The sequence below is a fragment of the Apis mellifera genome, linkage group LG5, assembly GCF_003254395.2.
Source record: "Apis mellifera strain DH4 linkage group LG5, Amel_HAv3.1, whole genome shotgun sequence".
NCBI classification, from domain to species: Eukaryota; Metazoa; Arthropoda; class Insecta; order Hymenoptera; family Apidae; genus Apis; species Apis mellifera.
In genome coordinates, this window is record NC_037642.1 from 1,970,153 (window position 1) to 1,992,517 (window position 22,365).

At 36.4% G+C, this 22,365-nt stretch overlaps 1 protein-coding gene across 5 annotated transcripts in view; it reads right to left on the minus strand.

The window, feature by feature from the left end:
• The window catches only part of LOC724450, a 44,608-nt gene extending 25,397 nt beyond the window's left edge, over nucleotides 1-19,211 (minus strand). For 3 of the 5 annotated variants that reach the window (XR_407612.3, XR_407611.3, XM_001119836.5), the window contains exon 1: nucleotides 18,839-19,210. Coding sequence is in view for 1 of the 5 variants with exons in the window: in XM_001119836.5 (XP_001119836.2) it covers nucleotides 18,839-18,859 (21 nt within the window). In the remaining 4 variants the exon portion in view is untranslated. Of the gene's footprint in view, nucleotides 1-18,838 lie in introns of all 5 variants that reach the window. The other 2 variants (XR_003304699.1, XR_003304698.1) reach the window with 1 other exon arrangement.
• Nucleotides 19,212-22,365: the final 3,154 nt, after the last annotated feature.

Genomic DNA, 22,365 nt, shown 5'->3' on the forward strand with positions numbered 1-22,365 from the left:
GCACAGCGATGGTGCTCTCTCTGTAATATACGTATCCTCGTTTGACTTTGGGGTAGTTTTACCCTCGCGGGCGGGCAACGGGTTGATTGCACTGACGGCCCCGCATTTGGCAGCTTTCTCACTCGCTCTTTTTTTCTGTCCCTATCTTCGTCCTCTGTCTTTCTCTGACCATCACCCTCTCACTTCCCCGCCTTATTCCTTCCTGTTTTACTCTCGTGTTCCAGCACCGTTTTCTCTCTCCCTCTTTACGTCGCACTCCTAGTTATTCTTTCCTTGTCTCTCTTTTTTCAATCTCTCTCTCTCTACCTCTCTCTCTCTCTCTCCCCCTCTCTCTCGATCGTCCTTTCACTCCCTCTATTTCTGTCGTTTCTTCTCTCTTGCTAACTCTCTCCTACTGGGTTGTCTTTCACCTCCCTTTTTCACTCTATCCTCTCGTTTCCACCAACGATGTGGTAAGGGGGTGGAACGAGCTAAGGTTTCCATGGCAACGCCCCATGCGCGCGAATAACGTGTCTCTCTTTATCCCACACGTTCCACCTTCCCCTCCAAAACCATACTTTTCTTTCTTTCTCACACTCTCTTTGCGTTACTCACGGCCTCTCTTTCTAGCTTCTTTCCTTCTTGTTTCACTCGTTTTCTTTCTTCTATGCGCACGCACGCGTACAGCATACATGTACACCCATATACATACTGTTTTGCTGTCTCTGTTGCTCCAATAGTGTTCAACGTACAGGCTCGTCCAATATGACCGGCGAGTCCGTACGATATCGAGGCTTCTCGAGGAGGACGAATAACGGGCGCTCTCGAAACGAGGATTCCGCGATGGGCGAAATCGTCGTTGGTGCCGTATGCAAAATTGCAGAAAATGATGGAAGCACATAATAGATTCGACAACGAATTTAAACGCAATAATAAAATCGGGAAATACTTTTCTTCCTATTTTCTTTTTCATTGATACAATGGGCGTGGCAATATACAATATATTTAATTTTAAAATAATTTAATTATCCTTAAGTTTCCTAAATTTTAATCCTAGATTTATATATTATTTCTTATTCCGGTAACCTTTTTATTAAATATATAAGTTCCGTTTTCTCTTCAATGTATTAATTTTTCGTTATGGTTGAAGCACACTTAGATATACTTCAGATAGCTTCAAGTTGAAAAAAAAGAGAAAGAGCCTTGAAAAATGTATTTTTCTGAGATTGTCAAAACGTTCCATCACGATAGAAAATAAGAGACGATTGATAGCAAGCATCACGAAGGAGAACGAGTATGGCGCTCGTCATGTAACGCGTTGCGTAGGTGTGTTTCGCAAAAGTTTGCTTTACCCTACGGGTAAAAGCGGGAATGAACCTCGTTAAAGAACTCTTTCCGGAAAGTTGCTAATTCAAGCTTTAATTTATTTTATAATATAACGTTAATGCGTCCTTTCATCGGTCTGAATATGTATATAAAGGGCAAGTGGCAAATCCGCGCCGCTTTTAAATTTCTCTCCGCGTAATAAACTAGGAGAAACTCGTATTTCATTTTCGCCAACTGTGTTTTTCACCAATCTTTCCTTCATATCCACGTTGTTTCAATTCGAGAAACGATTTGATCAGATCAAAAGAAGCAACATTGATGGCCGAATGAATGGCAAACGATACCTTCGGGGTAATTATTACCCCGGTGAGTGTAGGAATCATGTCGACAATTAGAAGATCGCCTCTGGCCACGGTGAATCCAACAGCAAGCACCATTAAGCAAATAACCGCGAGGCTGCTACTACTACCCGTTATTTGCTGAATTCGGCTGTCAAGAGCCCTTCTCTTCCTAGGAAACTTCATTTCTTGTACTAACTAACTGTCTTAGATTATCATTCAATAGTTACCTGGTATACGAAATTTATTTAATAATGATTTTCATAAAACATTTTGTTACAGTATTGATTTAATTGTCTATTATGAAAATATTTTCTTTAAAGATAAAAAGATTCAATGTTGAGGAAGAAAAATTTTCTTCATATTGAATCATTGAATATATTAAATTCGAAAAGATCAGAAAGTGATTTCGTCTCTCTCGTTCGAGGTGACCAAGTCAATTCCACGATAATTTGCGCCAGTCGGGAATTCAAAAATGGCCTTAGAACATGAGAGAGTCGCGACGTATCCTTGGGTGGTAGTAAGGGAGGTAGTAAGAAAGGGATAGGGCTCAAAAGAGAAAGAGGTTAATGGATGAGAAAATGAGAGAGAGAGACAGAGAGTAAAGCGAGAGATCGTCCAATCCACGAGGAAGACGAAAGTATCAGTTACGTCCGTGTGAAACTGGTTTGGAAGGATGTGACGCGCGTGCACGCATGGACGCACGTATGCATACTTGTGGACGATTGGTACACCTTGAAAATTCCTTTGATGCGAAGAAGAATATCCACCCAAGATCTTATTATAGAGGGGGGTTCATTTTCACTGAAATTTATCCTGGTCGAAAACGTGAAATTTAACGTGAGTATTTTTCGATAATATTGAAGATCAAAAGTCATATATAAAAGTAACCAAAAAATTCTTCAATATATTATTCTTGAAATATACACATTCAAAGTGCCGACGGCGAATAAGAACAACGATTTCGTTGCTGCCAGACTTTTTACTCAAATACATCGTTATCTCGTATTGAATGCGTGACATATTGTATATATATATATATATATATCATTCGAAGAATTCGAATCGTAAAACGCACATGATACCGACCGCAACCAGGTCGCGAAAGATATACGTGCAAACAAGTTACCGACTCTAGTCTCTAGAGCCGACCTACCAGGCGAATTAACGATGAAAATTAAAGAACGTCAAATTAAATGTTTACCGAAGGAGAACACGGATAAATCGCGCGCATTGTCCAATGATTGCGAAAACACAATACGACACCCGAGTAACGGAGTGAGACATATCAGCATCTACCGGCGACCTTCCTATCAGATTATCCTGTCGTCTGAAAAGAGACTGAAATTCGTTGAAGCGTCGGTAATGGCATAAACTGTATACTTCATGTTCAGCGACTTCTCTCGCGCGATATATCCAGCTCATTCTGAAATACAGCTGTACGACCGCACGTATTCACCCACACACACAGAGAACCATCTCCACAGTCTACTCTTATATATATGTGCGTGTATGCATGGTATATAGAGCGCACACGAGAATCTGTCGTACATGCAGCGCAATATACTTATATGTATATACACATATAGACGTTATGTATGTATATATATACGTAGAGACACCTATATATATACGTAGCCATAGTTCGGTATAAGGGTAGGGGTGTGGTGGTATGAGAAACGAAATGATGGGGATGGCGGAGGCAAGAGGGTGGATTTCGAGGGAGGGAGGGGTATGGAGGGTTGTGACGGATAAGGGAGAAGTAGGGGAGAGGTATAGAAAGGGTGGATGAGGTTGGGTGGACGGGCGGATTGGGGATGGCGCCCGTTCGATAGCGAACGCACGTGGCCGCGCTTCTCGCAGCCGCCGCCGTGGCGCCAACGTCCTATTAACCCTCCACCCATCCGCCCACGCGCCCTTTTGTCGCCTTCCATCCCCACCACTGCGGCGTCCAACTGCCACCACCACTTTCCACCCTCACCACTGCCGGCCGAGGATTTCCATCGTCGATCCGCGCAGGCGTCTAACTTACTTAAAGGACACTGACTCTCTTTCTGGGGTGACCGGTGGTGGGGGGATCGTTTTTTGGGGGGAGATCAGCGAAAATAACGTTGAACAATTTCGGGACGGTAGTACGGGAAAGTTTCAGCCACCAGGGGAGAGGAGAATGTCTGGTCATTTTCAAGGTGGATGAACATATTTTGATGATTTTATGTTTTTGCGAAGAAGAGCGATTTTTCGAGCGGCAATGCGTGCATTGTACGAGCGATCGAAGAGAGAGCATATTGATAATTGGCAATTGATAATTGTTGAGAGAGAAGGGAATAAAATTGAGAGCCACGTGTGTGTGTGATTCGAGCGAGCGAAATAAATCGTTGGCAGTAAAAGGAAGCAGCATCGATTTGCGACTGCGGAGATTATGTAATTTTACTATGTTTTCCTACATGACGTATCATGTAAGAAAAAAACAGCTAAAGATTACATAAAGTTGCACGTCTAAGTTTTACAGAATTTTTTACAGATTTAAATAATTAGATATAATAAAATAGAATTAACTATCTACGTAACTAGCTATCGAAGCAAATTTTTTTGCATAAATAAAATATTTTGAAAAATAAAAATAAAAATGGACATTTTTAAAATAGATATTATTGAAGAAAAATTTAAATTTTTTTTGGAAAAATTATTCGATCCATCCGTAGAATTATTTATCATTAACTATATATATTCTTCGTATATTCTTTATATCAAAAATCTTGAAACACTTGTACATCGGACGGCATTACGTAATCTCAATTTCCCCGTATCCCTCTCCTCTCTCCTACTGTGCCACGTAACTGCTCACGCTACTTGAACTTCGAAAAAAGACTGTTCTGCGTGGTAGCAGGTTTTGCTCGAGGATCGATGTCGACTATTCGCTAAGCGTTATCGAACGAGTGACCTGCGACAGCGTCGAGCGCCCTTTCGAAAACGACATTGACGGAGACGACTACGTTGACGTCGACGTACAGTCGGCAACGTCAACGCCGAAGTGGAAAGCATGATTGCGTAACCTAGAGCACACAGTTGAAAGCATGTTGCTCGTGATAGTCTCCCACCAGAGCACCTCGGCGCAAACTACGTTGGATGTAGCCTCGTTACGCGATAAGGCGTTCTTCGTGTGGGTGAAACGACGAGCAATATACGCGATTACATTTTGTGTCTCGGCAGAAGCCGCACGAGGTTAGATTCGCGATATATCCAATGGAATGTTCCACAGTTCATTTTTTGAGTTTCGTTGTTTTGGAGAATTTTCTACGTACATGATAACGTTTTATTTTAATTAACGTTTTATTAATATTGATTGAAGACGAATATAAATTAATTTGACAGTTATTGATTCGCAAAATTTTATCTCGATAATGAGGAACATTTTACGATAATCAAAAATCAAATTATATCTGTTATACGATGGATTTTTGATATTTTTTTCTTTAGCATAGAAAAGCATAGAATAATAAAAAAATGAAGAAATATAGATAAGCATGTATACGGGAGACAAAAAGAGAGCATGAGCGCATGAGTTGTGCGTCGAGAAGAATTCTTGCGCAAGTATCCGGGTATTTACGCGTGAGACAAGAGTTCGTAATGCTGCATTGGTAGTCGACTTCGTAATTGTATATGTGTTCGCGTGTATGAGTGACGAAGCGCCGTACTGTGCTGCCACCTACAAGAGAGTGCGTGAACTAACGAATATAGCTAGCTTTTGTACGCGATAGCGATCCAGTTGCATGTACTTATTACAACGCGAAAGAAGTTTGTTTCCGATTTTGCTAATATTTTAAAATCTTTGGATACGTAATTTAGAAGCAATAAAAAATTATACATCGCAAAAAATTAATATATATTACTGAGAAGAATGAGAGTTGAGTTAAGAAATGTTAAGAAATATAATTTTCACAAGAATAAAGTACCAAGAAAAATTAGCAATAATATTATTTATTATTGTTGTAATTATCATTGTGATAACTCTGATTCTGATATTTATCGATAAAAATTTCTAACTCTTTCTTTACATCAATTAAATATTTTCGTACAAATTATTTTATCAAATAAATTTTTACTAAAGTAATTTCGTCCAAAAAAAATCTAATTTTGAGCCAGACTTTGATAAATAATTCATTAAAGAGAAAAACAATAAAAATAAAACACGTAAAGGCTCGGAGCCACGCGGAGGCTCGTTGCTGCCGGCACAACGGTCCCCGTTGGAATGCATTTATTGCTGAATGGAGAGTTCCTATCTTCTCCGTTCATACAGTCTCTTTTTACCATCTTCGTCTCACCCACACAGTCGCCTCAAATTTACATATGATAAACAGACAGAATCACTATCTCTTTCTCTCTCGGCCACGTTTATCCCCCCTACAACGTCGCCTAGCGTACAGAGAGACACGTATCCATACCTCCAAAGGGAGTGCTCGTTCCAGTTCGTATATGCACTTGGCAAGAGGGCGGTGCCACCTGTGTGTAGGCGCGTAAATTTACAGTTGGCTAGAATGTTGAGGGGGGAAGCTGGGGTGGTGAGAGATGCGCAGGGGGAAACGAGGGATAACCTGAACCACGTGGCGATCTATTTGTCACGCGAAAGCGGCTACCGTCGAATCAAGTTAGCTTCCTGATGCGTCTTCGTTAGTTCATCAAGCTAATGGCATTTTTTTTTTTTTTTTACAGTGAAACTTAAAATGATATTATCTATCCATCGAATATTTTCAAACAATTATAAATCGACGACAACAATAAAATTTAACACGTATATGTACATGTACGTATTTAGTAAAAAATTTTTATATTTTATACTATACAGCAATTCTGCAAAAAATCTAGTTTTAGTTGGATTCGTTTTGAGGAAGCGTAATAACCGAAGTCCGTCGGTGCGGCGTCACGGGAGGCGACTGACTGTCTAAGATCGTTTACCATTCGATTGAACCGAATCGCGGAATCAAACGCGACGGGGGGAACAACGGGGAGGAGAGGGCACGTTGAAAAGTGAGACAGAGATACGAGCAGATAGAGAGATATATAGAGAGAGAATCGTGGAGGCACGTGCTACCGAAAGGAGTGGTGGGAATGTAAGTTATGCGCAGCACGTGATCTTCGGAGATCCGTCCGAGCATTTCTTCGTTGGGGGGACGTTCGCACATCCCCTGCACGTTTCTCTACGTGCGCGCGCGTACGTGTATGTGTAAGCCTCGCGAAACAGACAAAGAGAAACGCACACTGGCAAATACGATTAAAGGAATCGTAAATCGCGCGAGTGTATTGGTACCGGACGAAAATGTGTACGTATTTGTAAATCTATCGCACTCGTCCCACGTGTATCAGTATATATACATGTTTTACGAGATGTTTTTGTACCAATGATACGTGCCATTCTATGATCAAAAAAATATACGCAAACTTTGCGTAATAATCTCATCAATCTAATTACATATAATTTACAATTTTAATTACAAGAATTATTTTGAAAAGCTGTTCATAACTTTTAAGTTTTATTTTTGATATGGATTGATTTGAAGTATTTCCTTAGTGGATATAATCCTCATACAAGTATAATTCTTAGAGACTTAAATATGTTTATATCTACATTTTCAAGAGTTTCCAATCATGAAGATTACCTTAAATCTTAGTATCTGTTTCTCTTCTTTCAATTAGATTTTCAAAACCATCATATCCAAAATTCTAAATGAATATATTGAAAAAAATAAACGTTTGTGATTTTCTTTGTAAAAATTTTGCGATAAACATTGTGCAACGAATGAATGAAATAATTATAAATATATATATATATAAACACACGTAAACATTCATTAATCAGAACAATGTACATACATATTCGTTTATAAATCAAAGGAATTAAACACATATGACACATTTAGGCATTCGTACAATGAATAGAGTTAATAACTAGAGAGAAACAACTAGCAATAAGTAAATCAGTCGCGCGTATATGATGTCATCTATTTTTTTTTTCGATAGTACAACGATCGAAAGTCGATCACACACGATGTGCATACACAAGTTCATTGAAAGCTCACATATGACTGCTCGCCGTTCTTTAAAATACGACACGCCACGTGGTTCCTCTCTGTTTCCCTCTCGTGTTCTCTTTTAACCGTTCCCTCACCCCCGCGGATTTCCACGTCCGGCTTTTTGCCGATAGGGAAGGTAAACAACCGTGGAGAGTGTCACCTGTTATTGCTCGTACGCAAATAGGCTTCATTCACGGTCAACCTCCATACATCGTCGCGTGCTTGTTGTGTACCGAGTTCAAGCGACACTACCTCTGTACTTACACACTTTCAAAGTTTCTCTCTCACGACATTGAGAGTCTTCCGTGTGGCCGAGAGAAGTATTAACGAGTTCAACAATATATATGTATATATGTAACAAGTTTTCCTCTTCTGTTGACAAGAAATCATTTTCACAAAAATTTATTTCTCTTAAAATATTATTTTATAAAGGGAGCAGTCTATTTATATATTTATTGGATTTATAGAAAAAAAAAAACAGACGCATTTCTTCCATCATCGACGACTGATCAAAATCAATTGAGAAGTAGATAAAATGGAAACAACAACCGGTGAAGACGAAGAACAAAGCTTAGTATTTGCTAGTTGCAGGAGAAGAAAGATGCATAGATTCGAAAGAAATGCACAATCATGGCTGTGTAGTGTGGAAAGGTATGGAAAAGTATGGTAGGAAAAAGAGGAGGTATTACACAACGTATGTAACCCGATGTGTAGAGGGAGATACGACGGCTAGTGGAAGAGAGCATCACAATGCACGATCGACGCACACTCCGACGATTCCTATATGTCGCTGCTCTCGCTATCTCGCTCTTCTTCCATCTCTCTCACTTTACCCTTTCTCTCGTTCATCCACGTGTGTTTACATCGTACTTTACGCTATATACGGACCGGTGTGCCCCCTGTAACGCGAGAACCTCTCACGCATACACGTGGATCATCCTCCTCCTCCTCCTCCTCCTCCTCCCACTCTCCCACGTAGAAAGTACATAAAGTGTCCTCGTTCACGTCGATATCGTCAGCTGTTGCTTCCTCTGTTGCGTCCTGTAGATTCTCCTACGCGCGTGTATTTGTATCACGTCGGTTTCAGGTGTATCACTTTTGTGCCGACTTTTATCGAGTTGAGAAAACTGTCCGAGAGAGACTTTCGATTATGATTTTATACAGTGAAACAATATGTTGCTTACGTAGACATTGGATATTTCCATAGATAATTCGAAGATTTAATATATATTTCGGGTGAGATTATGTATATTAAAGTTATAATATTAATATTAATATTGCTGGATCTATCTATATTCAAATTTATTCAAGTAATGATTCAAAAATGCGAAAGTTAATAAGACACGTTGAAATTATCAAATCTTATATCTTTTTAAGAATATTAGATCTAAAGTTGACGCTATTAAAAATACAAATTTCACAATTACAGATAGATTGGTAATAGTCTATATTGGACGTACTTAACGTACAGTTCTACTATTTTCGACGGAAGAACACGTTCGTGGTTCCTCGTGTAAATGCCCCCCCCCCCCCCCATGTCCTCATTGTCTCGCGTGGTACACAAGCCATTTCACGTGAGAACGTACACGCTTGGTCGCGATTGTCAATGTCACGGGGACGCGCGCGACTGCTTCTATTAAACGCGTGTGTAGCAGAGCACACACGCCGTCACACTACTTGTTTCGACCACTTGGCGGGAAGAAAGAGGGCCGAGAGCGTATTGCATATGCGGAGACACGTGCTCGCGGGACGCTCTTTTGCGGTCTGCACTACTACTACCGGTAATTGTACATGCTCATTCGATTCGTGTTGTACCGGCCGTAATATATTCTCGCCAAGGATGGGTGAATGTTTGAAGAGAGAGAGAGAGATTCTGTTTTCAGAGAAAGATGAAAAAAGATGACACGTGTAAAATTGAATTGAAGAAGAAGAATGAGAATATATCATCAATGGACGTAATTAAGAATAAGAAATAATAAGTAGAAAGAATATAAGTATATGTTTTCATAAAGACATTTATTAAATTAAATTGAATATTATTCGGTAAAATTGAACTGCTCATCATGTTATTGGAAACTGTTCTCCAAAACGAGTTTATCGTTCGAGATACATCGGAAGCTCAAAGGAGCTATACAAAGTAAATTTAAATGAAGATATATAGCGTGTAATAATTGAACTATTAGCTCGAAAGAGCTTTTACTGCCCGTTCGAGTATCTGATATTTTGAAAGCTCGATACGTGAGATTTTGGTTCGTAATAATTTTTAATTTTATTTTATTAAATTTTTTTTTTTCATTTTCCCCAAATATAATAGCATTAAATAATACCAAACAAAATCATTATATCATTGTTCGTCTATAAATAAATCAATAATCTACTATAAAAATATTTTAACAAAAACGAGGAGAAAGGAAATCGATGTCAAACAACATTTGCAATCGTAAAAAAAAAAATAGAATTGCCGCAAAAGGGTTTCATTCATCTAGAAAACAATAAAGGAGAGGCACGAGCCACTGATATAATTTCGAACGGCGAGTGAACAATGCCAGTACCGGTAAAGACTAATAAAAGTACAATATAAGGGTCCCGGTAAAGTAAAAAGGAGCGAGAGAGAGAGAGAGAGAGAGAAAAGAGAAACATAGTGGAGGGTTACGCTACCGAGGATTAAAGGTTCAAGGCCGAATAACAGCGGGGTAGAGGAAGAGAAAGAGAGAACGATCATTCGCCTCAAACGTTTAAACGTAAAGGAGTCAGAGCTATTGGCAAAACAAGGATCGAACAATGACAAGGTGGCACAAAACAACACCTGTCTTCATGACCCATGTAGAAGAAGACTCTATGAGAAAACCCCAATGAGTAGACTATTGGTGGACAGGTGCCATTATTCCTGTTTCATTATATCGGTGGAGGAATCTAAATACATTGAAAAAGGGACTGGAATTTTTCACACAAGGTCGTTAACCTTCTTTGGGCACACAGTTATTCACTTTAACTCTTGACTAAGAGCGATCGGATTTTCTTTGGCTTTCAATTTTTTTTGGCTAAGAATTTGTAATATCGTGATGAATTAATAATTGTACGTTATTCTCCTCTATTTCTCGATTTAAATTTTATATAAATTACAGGAAAAATTCAGACGAGTTTGCATACATGTAAATTTAATTCTTGTGTCATTTACAACATTTCTGAAATAAAATAATGTCAGAAACACGTGTCATGATGATCCATACAACTGATAGAAGAATTAAAATTTTTAAATAATAATTTTTAGAATAATAATAAATCTTCTAATCTTCTAATTAATTTCTTAAGAATCTAAATTTAATTAATTTAAATACATAAAGAAATTTGAATTATTTAATTGGGAAAAAGATTTCCCAAATACATTTATTTTTCAACCATAATTTTAATGATTTGAAATTTGACGCAATGATGGAATATCGGACGATTGAACAGAAATAAGAATGCTTTTCTTCCGTTAATCTCTCGGTATTCCCTTCATAATTACAAAACCATCAACGTGATGGGTGTGATAGTTGGGTACAAAAGCTTCATCATTGTCGAAAGACCAAAAAGGACGAGAGAAAAGTGCAGATTGAGAGACAAAGAGATCGAAAGAAAGGCATTCTCGTGTTAACCTTAACCTACCCCAAGGCTCTCTCACCCTGACATGCACTCCAATAGAACGATACACACGATAGACATTTTTATCGATGAATTTTCGTAAAGATTTGCCATGAAGATTACCTTACGTGTCATCAACAATTATTTTTCGTGAATATATAGTACAAGTATCGTTAATGGCACGTGGTTGGAATCCACGAAAGTTGAACACCCATTGGGAACCTCCATTTTTTATGATTTGATATTATATAGCCACGGAGAAATTGAGATTTATTTCGATAATTCGCAATCAAATTAAACGCATGAGTTATAGCCCCATTTCTTCGATTAATCATTTCGTCTCTCGTGACTTCGATAGCTTTTGTTTAATTTCTATTTGTCAGAGAATATAAAGAGGAAATGGTATAAATAGTAATAAAATGGAGAATATATATATTTAGAAAACAAACTGTAAGTTATTTTTAAACACATTAGAATCTCTTCTTTGATCGAGGATCATTAATAATTTCTCGTTATAAAGTCTCATCCGATTACGATTGAATTATTTTGAAGATGATAAACGAAATTTTTATCATCTTCACGGCAGAAAATATATTTTCAACAATAGAATTCGATTTTTTAATTTTCGAGACATTTGTCGTCAATATTCTAACGTTAATTAAAAATAAATTTAAAATTTTGCACGAATTAGAATATCAACATAGATAACAGATATGTAAAACTGAAAAGAAAGCTTTTTAACTATAAACCGTCAAAAAAAGACTCTTTTAAAAACTATTATTTTAGCGATGCATCATCAATCTGTTTTAATTTTTATTCGTGAAAAGAGAGAGAGAGAGAGAAGGATAAAAGGAAAATAAAACCGCATAAACTTTCGTTTTCATTTGTAACCGCGCAAAGCATGACGTTGGACGCCCCGAGTTCGTCACGTCGATGCGTGAATTACGACACACAAGTGCGCGCGAGCGCACACGGGTGGCTGCGAATTTTTCAATCGGCCGGAGGCATGCCGGTAAAACGTAAACAAAACGGGACACACAGAGAATGCAACACGAGCTTGTCGCCTCTCTGCGCGTGTACACACACGATCGACGACACGCAACCACGTGCTACGGTTGTCTTTGCATCGAAAGGGGGACAGTGGGAGATGCCAGACGCAACGTAACATTCGTAATTCGTGATTCACCGATGTTATCAGGGGCCGCCAAACAGTGGCGTAGGTCGTAGCTTTTGCCTCGCGACTTTTTTCTTCTTCTTTTTGCAAAGTTGTACGAAAATTCGTCCCAATCTCGAATTGCCATTTGTCGTTTTAACGCGTGTTTTTAAATATTCACAAAGTTTTCTTTAAGAATATCGAAATTAATCGTAGCTATGATGATTTGCATAAAATGTTCGTAACATTCAATGATCGAGTAATTCATTAAATACTTTCATGATACACTTATAATTCGAAACATTATCCTATTGATCACGTAAAAAGTATTTCGTATCAGATTAGTTAATAAAATATAATTACATGAATCTTTATATTTATTAGCCTATATATATAGTCTTTAGTTTATATATAGTTATTAACATGTTTTATCTTCCCACTTTGTAACTTTAATCTAAAAATTCATTAAACTTGAATTAATTCGATATTTCATACTTCACATCAAACGATTGACCACTTCCCACGAATCTTTATTTAAAACCTATTTCTTTCTACAAACTATGAACTTAGTATCAAACTTAAATGTCGAAATAAATATATATATATAAGCAAACTTTATTTATTCGATTCATAATTATTAATTTATATAACAATATGATAACAATAAAGTTTAATGATATAATACAGTTTATAGAAATATATTTCTTACTATTATTCGTTAATGTAATTGGATTCAATGTACAGTTGAATAGATGTGAATTAAAATTTTGTATTAATGGAATTGTACTAATTTTGACCGCTAACAAACGCTGTAAGAAATACTTAACCTCAAAATCTATTCCTCGAGTATCACGCCCTCATTTCTAATATTATACAGTATATATATACATATATATTATATATGCGTATAAACATATATTATATTTCTCATATACAATGGTATTCGATTAATATTCAAAGGTCTGCAATCTTATCGCGAACACTATTCGGAACGGATAATAGAAGGATAGAATTTCAGGAATTAATGATTGTTTTCTTTTTTTTTTTTTCAGAGATTGCTCGGCTCTGATTGGATTGAAGTGAAAATATTGAGAATAAGCGAGACGACCGATGTGAGATTACGATGAATGATTGGTAGTCAAGTGTCCCATCGCAGATCAAGAGTATTATATTATGTTTATTTATCTTACTGCGTAACGCGGAATCTCATACCAGACCAATACTAAGAAGCGATAAGATGCATTCGTTAGCCGAGGTGGAAATGCAAATGTTCAACAGATGTTATTTACGATTGAAAATAAATTTTTATTTGTTGTTGTTTTATTATTTTAATTCAAATAATTATTATATTCATATCTCATTTGATATTATATGATATTCATTTTGTTTCACTAAGAAAATATAAATGTAAATTTATATTCTTCAAAATTATTTTTTTAATACATCTATGTGTAAATATATTTCCTTTAAATTTATTAATTTTTACGCTCTTGATACGCTTAAGATGAGACGTGTTTTATATACAAAAAAAATTATTTTATTATTATTTGAAATAATAATTAACAAATAAATTATTCTAAAAATAATGTAGGTATGTAATTTGCTGATATTATAATCACTGAATAATTAAAAAATCATCACAATTAAAGAATTAATATATTATAATAAAGATGAGAAATTAGGAAGAAATATAAATCTAATTAATTACAATATAGTAAATTCAGAATCATTAGATTAAATATGCGAAATTTTATTACTGACAGAAATTATCATAATTTAAATCGATTATACAGCTTGACCTAAGGAAGAAAACAAACATGTATTAAGACAAGAGTGGGATATGAAATTCAAAACATTGCATGGACTTTGAATCATATTCAGAGTTGTTACGACTTCATAATAATATAGAAACTGTACCAACACTATCTATATCTATTCGTCTAATATTTAATAATAAAAATTTTGAAAAAAAAATACCAAAAACAAAGATAAAGCAAGCAGAATATAAAATTAGAATATAAAATTAATTAATTTAATCGTGTTTGAAATAAAGTTTGAACACATAATATTGAATCTATAAATGTATAGAAACATAATACTTAGAACCTGACATTCTCATATGTTTGTTTATGTTATATATAAGTTGTTATGAAAGACTTCGAGGAAACGGCAAAAATAACTAACTAGTTGAAAAAACAAAATTTTAGCCAATTAAAATCATTTTTTTAATTTTTACATAATAGAGCAATGCTCATTTAGCATTTGTAATTCTGAATTTTTCTCACATACATACATATTAAAAGGATAAAATTCTAAGAATCACTGAATCCATATTAAAAATTAAAATGAAAAAAAAAAAAAACCAATTGCAAACATATATTAAAAGTTTATTCAATAGCCAATATGATACGATATCCTATTATAGAAAATAATTCTAAAAATTCTAAGAATTAATAGACATAAAATGCAAATGTATTTTTATATCTGATTGATTGTACGACATTTTTCATCTAACGTACGTGTTTATTTTTAAGGATTATATAGATACCATATCGAAGATAATCCATTATATCCGTTTCTTCCACGTGTTGTTTCATTCCTCAAGTGAAACAACAATACCAAAGGACAAACCGCGTTATATCTATTAAAGGATATTTCACTTCGCACTCGCACCGAAAAAGCGCGAGCAACTGGGTTCTCCGGAGGCATTCGACTCCCACGTTGCACGTACACAAACCCATACTAGGAGGGAACTAACAGATTGCATGAGACGAAATGAGAGAAACAGAGAGATGAGAAGCTGGCACACTTGTACAGAATGAGAGAGAAGGACGTGCACACGCACGGTTGCTCTGCATGCATTTAAAACGGGGACGCGGCCCGTAAATCACGTAGTAGAGCCTCGGCTCGGCTCGTTGCGGTGCAACTCCACGGAGAGGACGACGTTGCGCGCTACCGCCGCCACGTGGTTTTCGCGGCAAAACTATGCAGCCGCCACACGCCGGGCGAATTTATGAATGGGAGAAGCCTATTGACAGATCGCGCGTCGATAACTCTCTCGTTAATGGCCCGTGATGGTGGGTGAGCGGCTCGATGCGCCGCAGGAGGACGACGAGACGGAGGAGGAGGAGGAGGAACTGCTGGAGGCCAGACCGACCAAGGAGGGTTACACCGCCACTGTTCGCGGCACACGCCGTTCTTCAACTTACAACCACCATCAGTTTTTGTCCTTTAGCCTGATGAAAAATGTTACACCAAGATATGGATCTATCTGCTCTCTCAGAATTGCTTACATCTGGACGAACTTTTCTTAAATGCTGTGAAATGTTTCCTGACAAATATTGTCTGAGGGTATTCTGACGAATGGTTCAGAGTAGATTCTAATAGATGTATAGAAGAGAATTTGATATGGTTGTAATTATGGGTGAAGAAAGAATTGAAGTATTCATTTGATAAAGATCATTGTGAAATACTTTATAGAATATAAAAATTTTAGTTAGTTAATAGTTAACCTCAATGTTCAATGCAATGTTCAATGTGCATATAGTATTTGTTTAAGGAAAATAAACAATTTTCTTTTTTTGGACTTTGTAAAGTGATCTCGGAGAAAATCATCGCTTTATCTTGAATTGGTTTGTAGAAATATAATCAAAATCTCTGTTCAAAATCTCTAAAAGAAAATAAAGATAAATGATAGTGTAAAATGATTTAAAATTTTGAAATCTCTCTTAAAGTTATTAAGATTGATCTGATTATGATACGAAGAGTTCTTTTTGAAAATTGTAAAAAAAAAAAAAAAATAGAAAAATAGAAAAAGCATTTTACTATAAATAAATAATTAATTTCTTGATCATGTTTATCAATAGGATTATGCGGATCGATCGATCAACCGTATCGGAAGAAAATATCTCACTTATATAAATAACAGTACCAAGCACTATCTGTCACTAGCAGAGACATCTACTGTTCTATTGAAAACCGAACTTCTTTTCTATCATTAATATATTTATTATAACGTTGTGAAAATACAAAAAAAATTGGATATGTAAAATCATCATTTCGATTCAATTGATTAGCAATATTGCCGCGTAATATTATCCGTCGGATACGTTCGAACTTCTTAATTCTTAATTCTGCATGTTGTAAATTATGAAATACCGGTGAATAATACGAAAAATAATTAAATTATAGCACATTATTAGAGATATTCTTATATTTTCTCATAGTAAATTCATTATCGAAACTTAATTGAGAAATATCTTAAGTATAAGATAAAGAAGTTATTCTTTAGATATGAAAAAAATAAATTTGCGAAAAAACTTTGCAAAAATGTCTAATCATATACTAGATCCGAAACGTAGAAACTCTTGCAACGCATTTTCTTTCATGTAACGATATTTCGTAAAACGATAAATGTATTGGAAATATTCGAGTCACAGATTCGATTGGTTCTGTCACCGTCGGATACAATCATCATGCGAATGCTGCTATTTCTCGAAATATGCCTATCATATATTTCACTGATATAAAACATTTTGAGCATATTCATAATTTGAAGAATAAACGAGTTTACCACTGGGATATATATTATATAACTATATATATATATATATATCGCTGTATTTCTAATTTATACTGACGAAAAGATTAAACTATAAGTTTTACACGATTACGATTATATTATATTTCTTTAAATTTCTGTTTTATTAAACACGTGATGTATACAGTCACAGTTGCAACTGGTTGATCTAATAAAATGGGGCCATCATTCGGCGAATGGAAAATAGAAAAAAAGTCGTTCCTATCGTTCCTATCGCCTCCACGCGATCGGCGAGAGAAAAAAAAGAGCAAAGGCAAATATATGCTTTTAAAAACATCCCTTAGAACAGAATCGGGTTGTTGTCGTCGTGGTAACCATGACGACGTTGCCCCCTTGATGGTTGGTCATAACTATGCCCCCTCCCCGTCACTTAGTGAACATCGTACCCTTCTCCTCATGGCGCACAGGCAATGCTAGGTTTCCTCTACAACGTTGGCCAAGTAAAGAAGAAGCAGCCTCGGAGCCTCCGGTCACCTTTCTCTATCTCGTTCTCTCTTTATCGAGAATTCTTTCCTCGTCTTTCATATCGTACGTATATTCTCATCTCTCTCTTTCGTGTTCTTATTCCTTCTCTATCGCCTCTTCTTCCTCTATCTCGTTCCTTCTCTCTCGCTCGTTATGCTCCCCCCCTCCAACCAGCGACCCACGACCCACCTTCGTTACCACAGCCACCTCGACCATCTCCTCGCCACTCCAACAACGCCACCCAGCCGCGGCCGCCGTCCTACCTCCTCCTCCACCTCTTGCTGCTGCTGCTGCTGCCGCCTCTACCCTCTCCCTCCCTCCGCCCCTCATCCCCAAGCCCAAGGAAACGCGGGATCGCTTCGAATTCAAACTACTGAACACGAGGTTACCACGCGTCAAATCTGACACTTCGGCACGACGTTGATACGACGCTATATCATTTTCTACGCGGTATTGGAAACACCGTCGATGATGTAAAAATTCGCCAACTTTCACGGCATAGATCGTGGTTATCGTTTCCTAAAAATTCGCTTATCGAAAGAGACGATGGAACACGATACGAAAAATCCATGACACTCTTTTGCCCTAAGTTCCAAGATCAATAGATGAAAAAGAATAAACGAGCTTTTGTTTATGATTTTTTTTTAGCACTTTCGAATAAACTTGAACAAATACTCATAAGATTCAGCGATTCTTAACCGACGGATGTGTTTAGAATTCTGAGATACGAGTTTACTTAATCCATGCAATATTCGAATTATATCATACGATCATCAATTCGATGGCATAAGAAGATCATAAAAACGTCTCCACGAGATTCATTGCCTTTTCTATCGTTCATGCGAGCCAGCCTTTCAAGGCGTTATAAGAGGTTAATTTTCAAGCAAATTGCGTTTGTTGCTTCAAAATGGAACGTTCTCTTCGGTGCTTCGAAGTGATACATATAATCGTATATTCCAGGTATCCATTGACGATAAAAAAATCCACACACTGAAACACTAGCACGATCGAGACACAAGATTATTCGATGGCTGAAAAACGTCGCAAAAAACGAGGAAAGTCCTTTCGCGTATGAACACCGAACTCAAGAACCGAAACAAAGTTTGAAATTTTCACAGCGAATGACACACAACCACCTCGTACTGTGGTGTCGTGATCACATAACGCTCTCTTGGCTGGCCATACAAGAACGTTAGAGATAGGCAAACACAGACTGGACACAGTTTTCGAAAAGAAAAAAAAAAATTGTAGAGAAAAAGAAACTGACGTAGCACTTTTCACTCACCTGACTAACGTCGCACCACATTATTATTTCGCTGGCACTGACGACAGCATCTTGGATCGCTCGTGTACCATACACAGTGTAGCGCTATGGTTTTTTGTTTTCAGTGAAAAAACAGTACGTGAAATCGAAGCTCCACCGTCGGTGTGCGCTCCGTGAAACGCTCTGTTCGTTTTCTTTCTCACAGTCTCACGAAATGCACTCACGTTTGTAGCTGTATTTGTCGCTGTTTGCTTGTACGTCGTGTTTTAGAATACCGCCTGACTATCTCGTCAAGTAACACCACACGATCACTTCGAGTAAACGACACGACTCTCACCAACAAGCCCACTACTGACTGGCTGGTCATGCAAAGCATTACTGAATACTCTGACAACAGTACTCGTCGAGTGCCGCCGCTCGGTTTTCCCCCGAGCGTGCGCTCGGCTGTTTCCGTTGGACGTCGGCCCACCTGCACTCTAGCACGACGGCACGGCACCCAGTGCTGTAGCTTTGCTATACTGGACCTATTCCTCATATTTATATCTATTTTCAAATAGCATTATAATTTTTCATAAAATTTTTATTTTTTATTAGAAGATTAATATATAAATTTTTTTTATAAATTTTATTAAAATAAAAAAAACTAAAGGTGTAAAATATGATTACAGTTATTAATATTTACTGTTACTATATCTCTTGAGAAAGAACTAAAAATTTTTTTATTCATATCGATCGTTATATAATGTATACATATACTACGTGTACAAATTTACGTTGAATTATTTGTAAATAAATATTTCCTAAGGAAACAAAAGAAAAATACTTCCTTAATGAACTTAAATTAAAAGATTCTCTATTTTCCAGTTTGTAAAGTTGCAATAACGTGAGTGTCGTGGATATTTTAATGTTCATGAAGAAAGTTTCAGAATTTATTTTTACACGCTACCGGTTGTCCGCGCGTAGCCGAACTATGTAACACGCGCATTGTGTGTATTTTGTTCATACAAAATCATGCAGAATGAATTTCATGAATATCGGTATGCGATCATGCCGATGATTTAAATGTTCGATCGAATAATTTTTTTTATCCAAAGATAGTACCTTCGACAATACGAATCCATTAGAGCGTTAGCTAAATTGTTTCGATATATCTATCAAAATACGCGCGAGAAAATTAAAATAGTTCTGCGCGTTTCAATAATTTACTACGTCGACCGATTGGATTTCGAATTCAATAAATTATTTTTAAAAGCCATTGTACACCGAAAAGCGAACAGCATATTGTCGACATTCGACCGGTGGTAGATTTCGTACGGGCGGAAGGGTGCGTTCTATTCACGCCACGTAAATTAATTATATAATTGATATTGAATATCCTCGGATTGTTTATGCCATTCAGGTTGCTCATAGAAAGGAAATTCATTGTTTGAATGTATGATTTTGAAATGTAATCAATGCTTTTATATAATCTGATTTATATCCTGATTTATGATACGTGTAATTTTAAATAACCGCAAAACAAAAAAAAAAAATAGTTGGCAAAGATAAAACTTACTTGTTTAAGATACAAAGGGCAAGAAAAGTGGAAAGACCACGTGTCCTTAAAGCACGTCCAAAAAAAAAAAACAAATCAAAGATTAAAATATTTAACATTTTGAATAGTAACTTTATTCTAAACAAATATAATATAAATAGAAATATAATACTTCATAAATATAATACATCTAATATATGATATATCTAATATTATATATTATATATATTTATTTATAGAATATATATACATATATATATATATATATATATATAGAATAATAAATATGTTTAATAAATATATATTTATAAATTTATTTTCTTTTTTAAATTTTTTATTTTATTATGAGGTAGTTTATAATATGAAATATTATTGTTTCAACATTTTTCATAGAAATATTTGCACTAACATCGATGAGAAAAATTGTTCTGCGCGAGAAAGTGTAGCCTGTTCTCGCTCGATGAAAGTTACGGGAGAATGGATTGAACTACGATGAAAAATTTGATCCAACATAAAAACTCAAAATGACTTAAACCATTCAATAGGTTCACCAAGAATTATTTCGCGAACTTCGCACTTCTCGTACCATTTATCAGCAAGTTTCTTATATCGTGCGGCCGAATTATATTATCAAATGATATAAAATCATAACTGAAACTACTTGATATCTCATATAATTATATATTATAATATTTTATAATAAAATTTAACGTTATAATTAAATTTTTCAATTTTTCAAAATTTTAAATTTATCAATATCGATAAAAATCTTTTTTTTTCATTTTTTTAATTTGTTTAATTTTTAAAATATAATCGTATAAATGGAAATATAAAAATTATACACGAAGGAATATTTTATAAAATACAAATTAAATAAAAATAATGAAAAAAATAAATATAAAAAAAAATTTTTTTAATATCTTATAGCGTAATATAATAATAATTTAAACGTTCGACGTACGATTTTGAGGCTACAAAACGGGGAACTCGTAGACATCGGGGCCCCCGAGTTCGAGGGAGTTTGCCCAACGCCGTTAGCTTCGAAACCCGCCACTGACTGTCAGCCTTTATACGGCAAGCAGCATAAGAGTGCTCGAAGGCCTCGGCTCTTGCGAGCCAGCAACGAACGGCAGACAACGTCGTACGGATACCGCGCGCCACCTTCCATACGGCATGCAGCCTAAGAAAATTCACCGCGAACATTTTTATTCGGTATCGGGTAAACGAGCTGCATCATCGGAACGCTTCGATCGCGAAACAAGAGCGTGCAAATTGACGCATCGATCGTTGATCGTCAGTACTCAACAGGCCAGTTAATTTCGCGAATTTTGCGTGACATTCCGTAGGCAGCCCGAGGGGAGAGCGTGCTTGAGGCTCTGAGAAGCGTATCGCGCGACGGCCACAGCCGTCGGCGAGGCAGTTCTAAGCGAAGTCGTTTTCTCCGTGAAGGCGCGGTGAAAATGTCTTCCTCTTCGCGATGAGGAACAAACTTCTTTCTCCCTTTATTATTGGTTGTTGGTATCTGCTTACATACATGTATCTTAGTATTTGTAACGCTTTTAACATATAGAGAAAGAATTTCAACTTCTCGTTACGTACATATGTGAAAGTTTCTATCTCTATAACTTAAATTTCGATCGATTTTCTCGTTGCACGATGAGGATCAAGATAACGCGGAATTTTTGAAGCAAGAATTCAAAAGAAATATATTTCAAGATATTCGTTCCCGTTGTTTGTGCTGCGCAAATGATGATGACGATGTGACTAGTCGGTCAGGCAGAGATCGTTGTTTTCAAAGAGATTGAACTGCAGACCGTGACGAGTCAAAATGTATTTCATTTGATGCATTGAGATTCACGATTATTGATAATCAAATGTTAAATTGGTGCATAGCTCAACTTTGTTACTATTATTCATATTGTTATTGGCCGCAAATTTTGATGCCGTAAAACGAACAGCGCCGAAAAAAAAGAGAAGAGAAGAACGAGAGAGTGGGAGTTTTAACTGGCGGTTT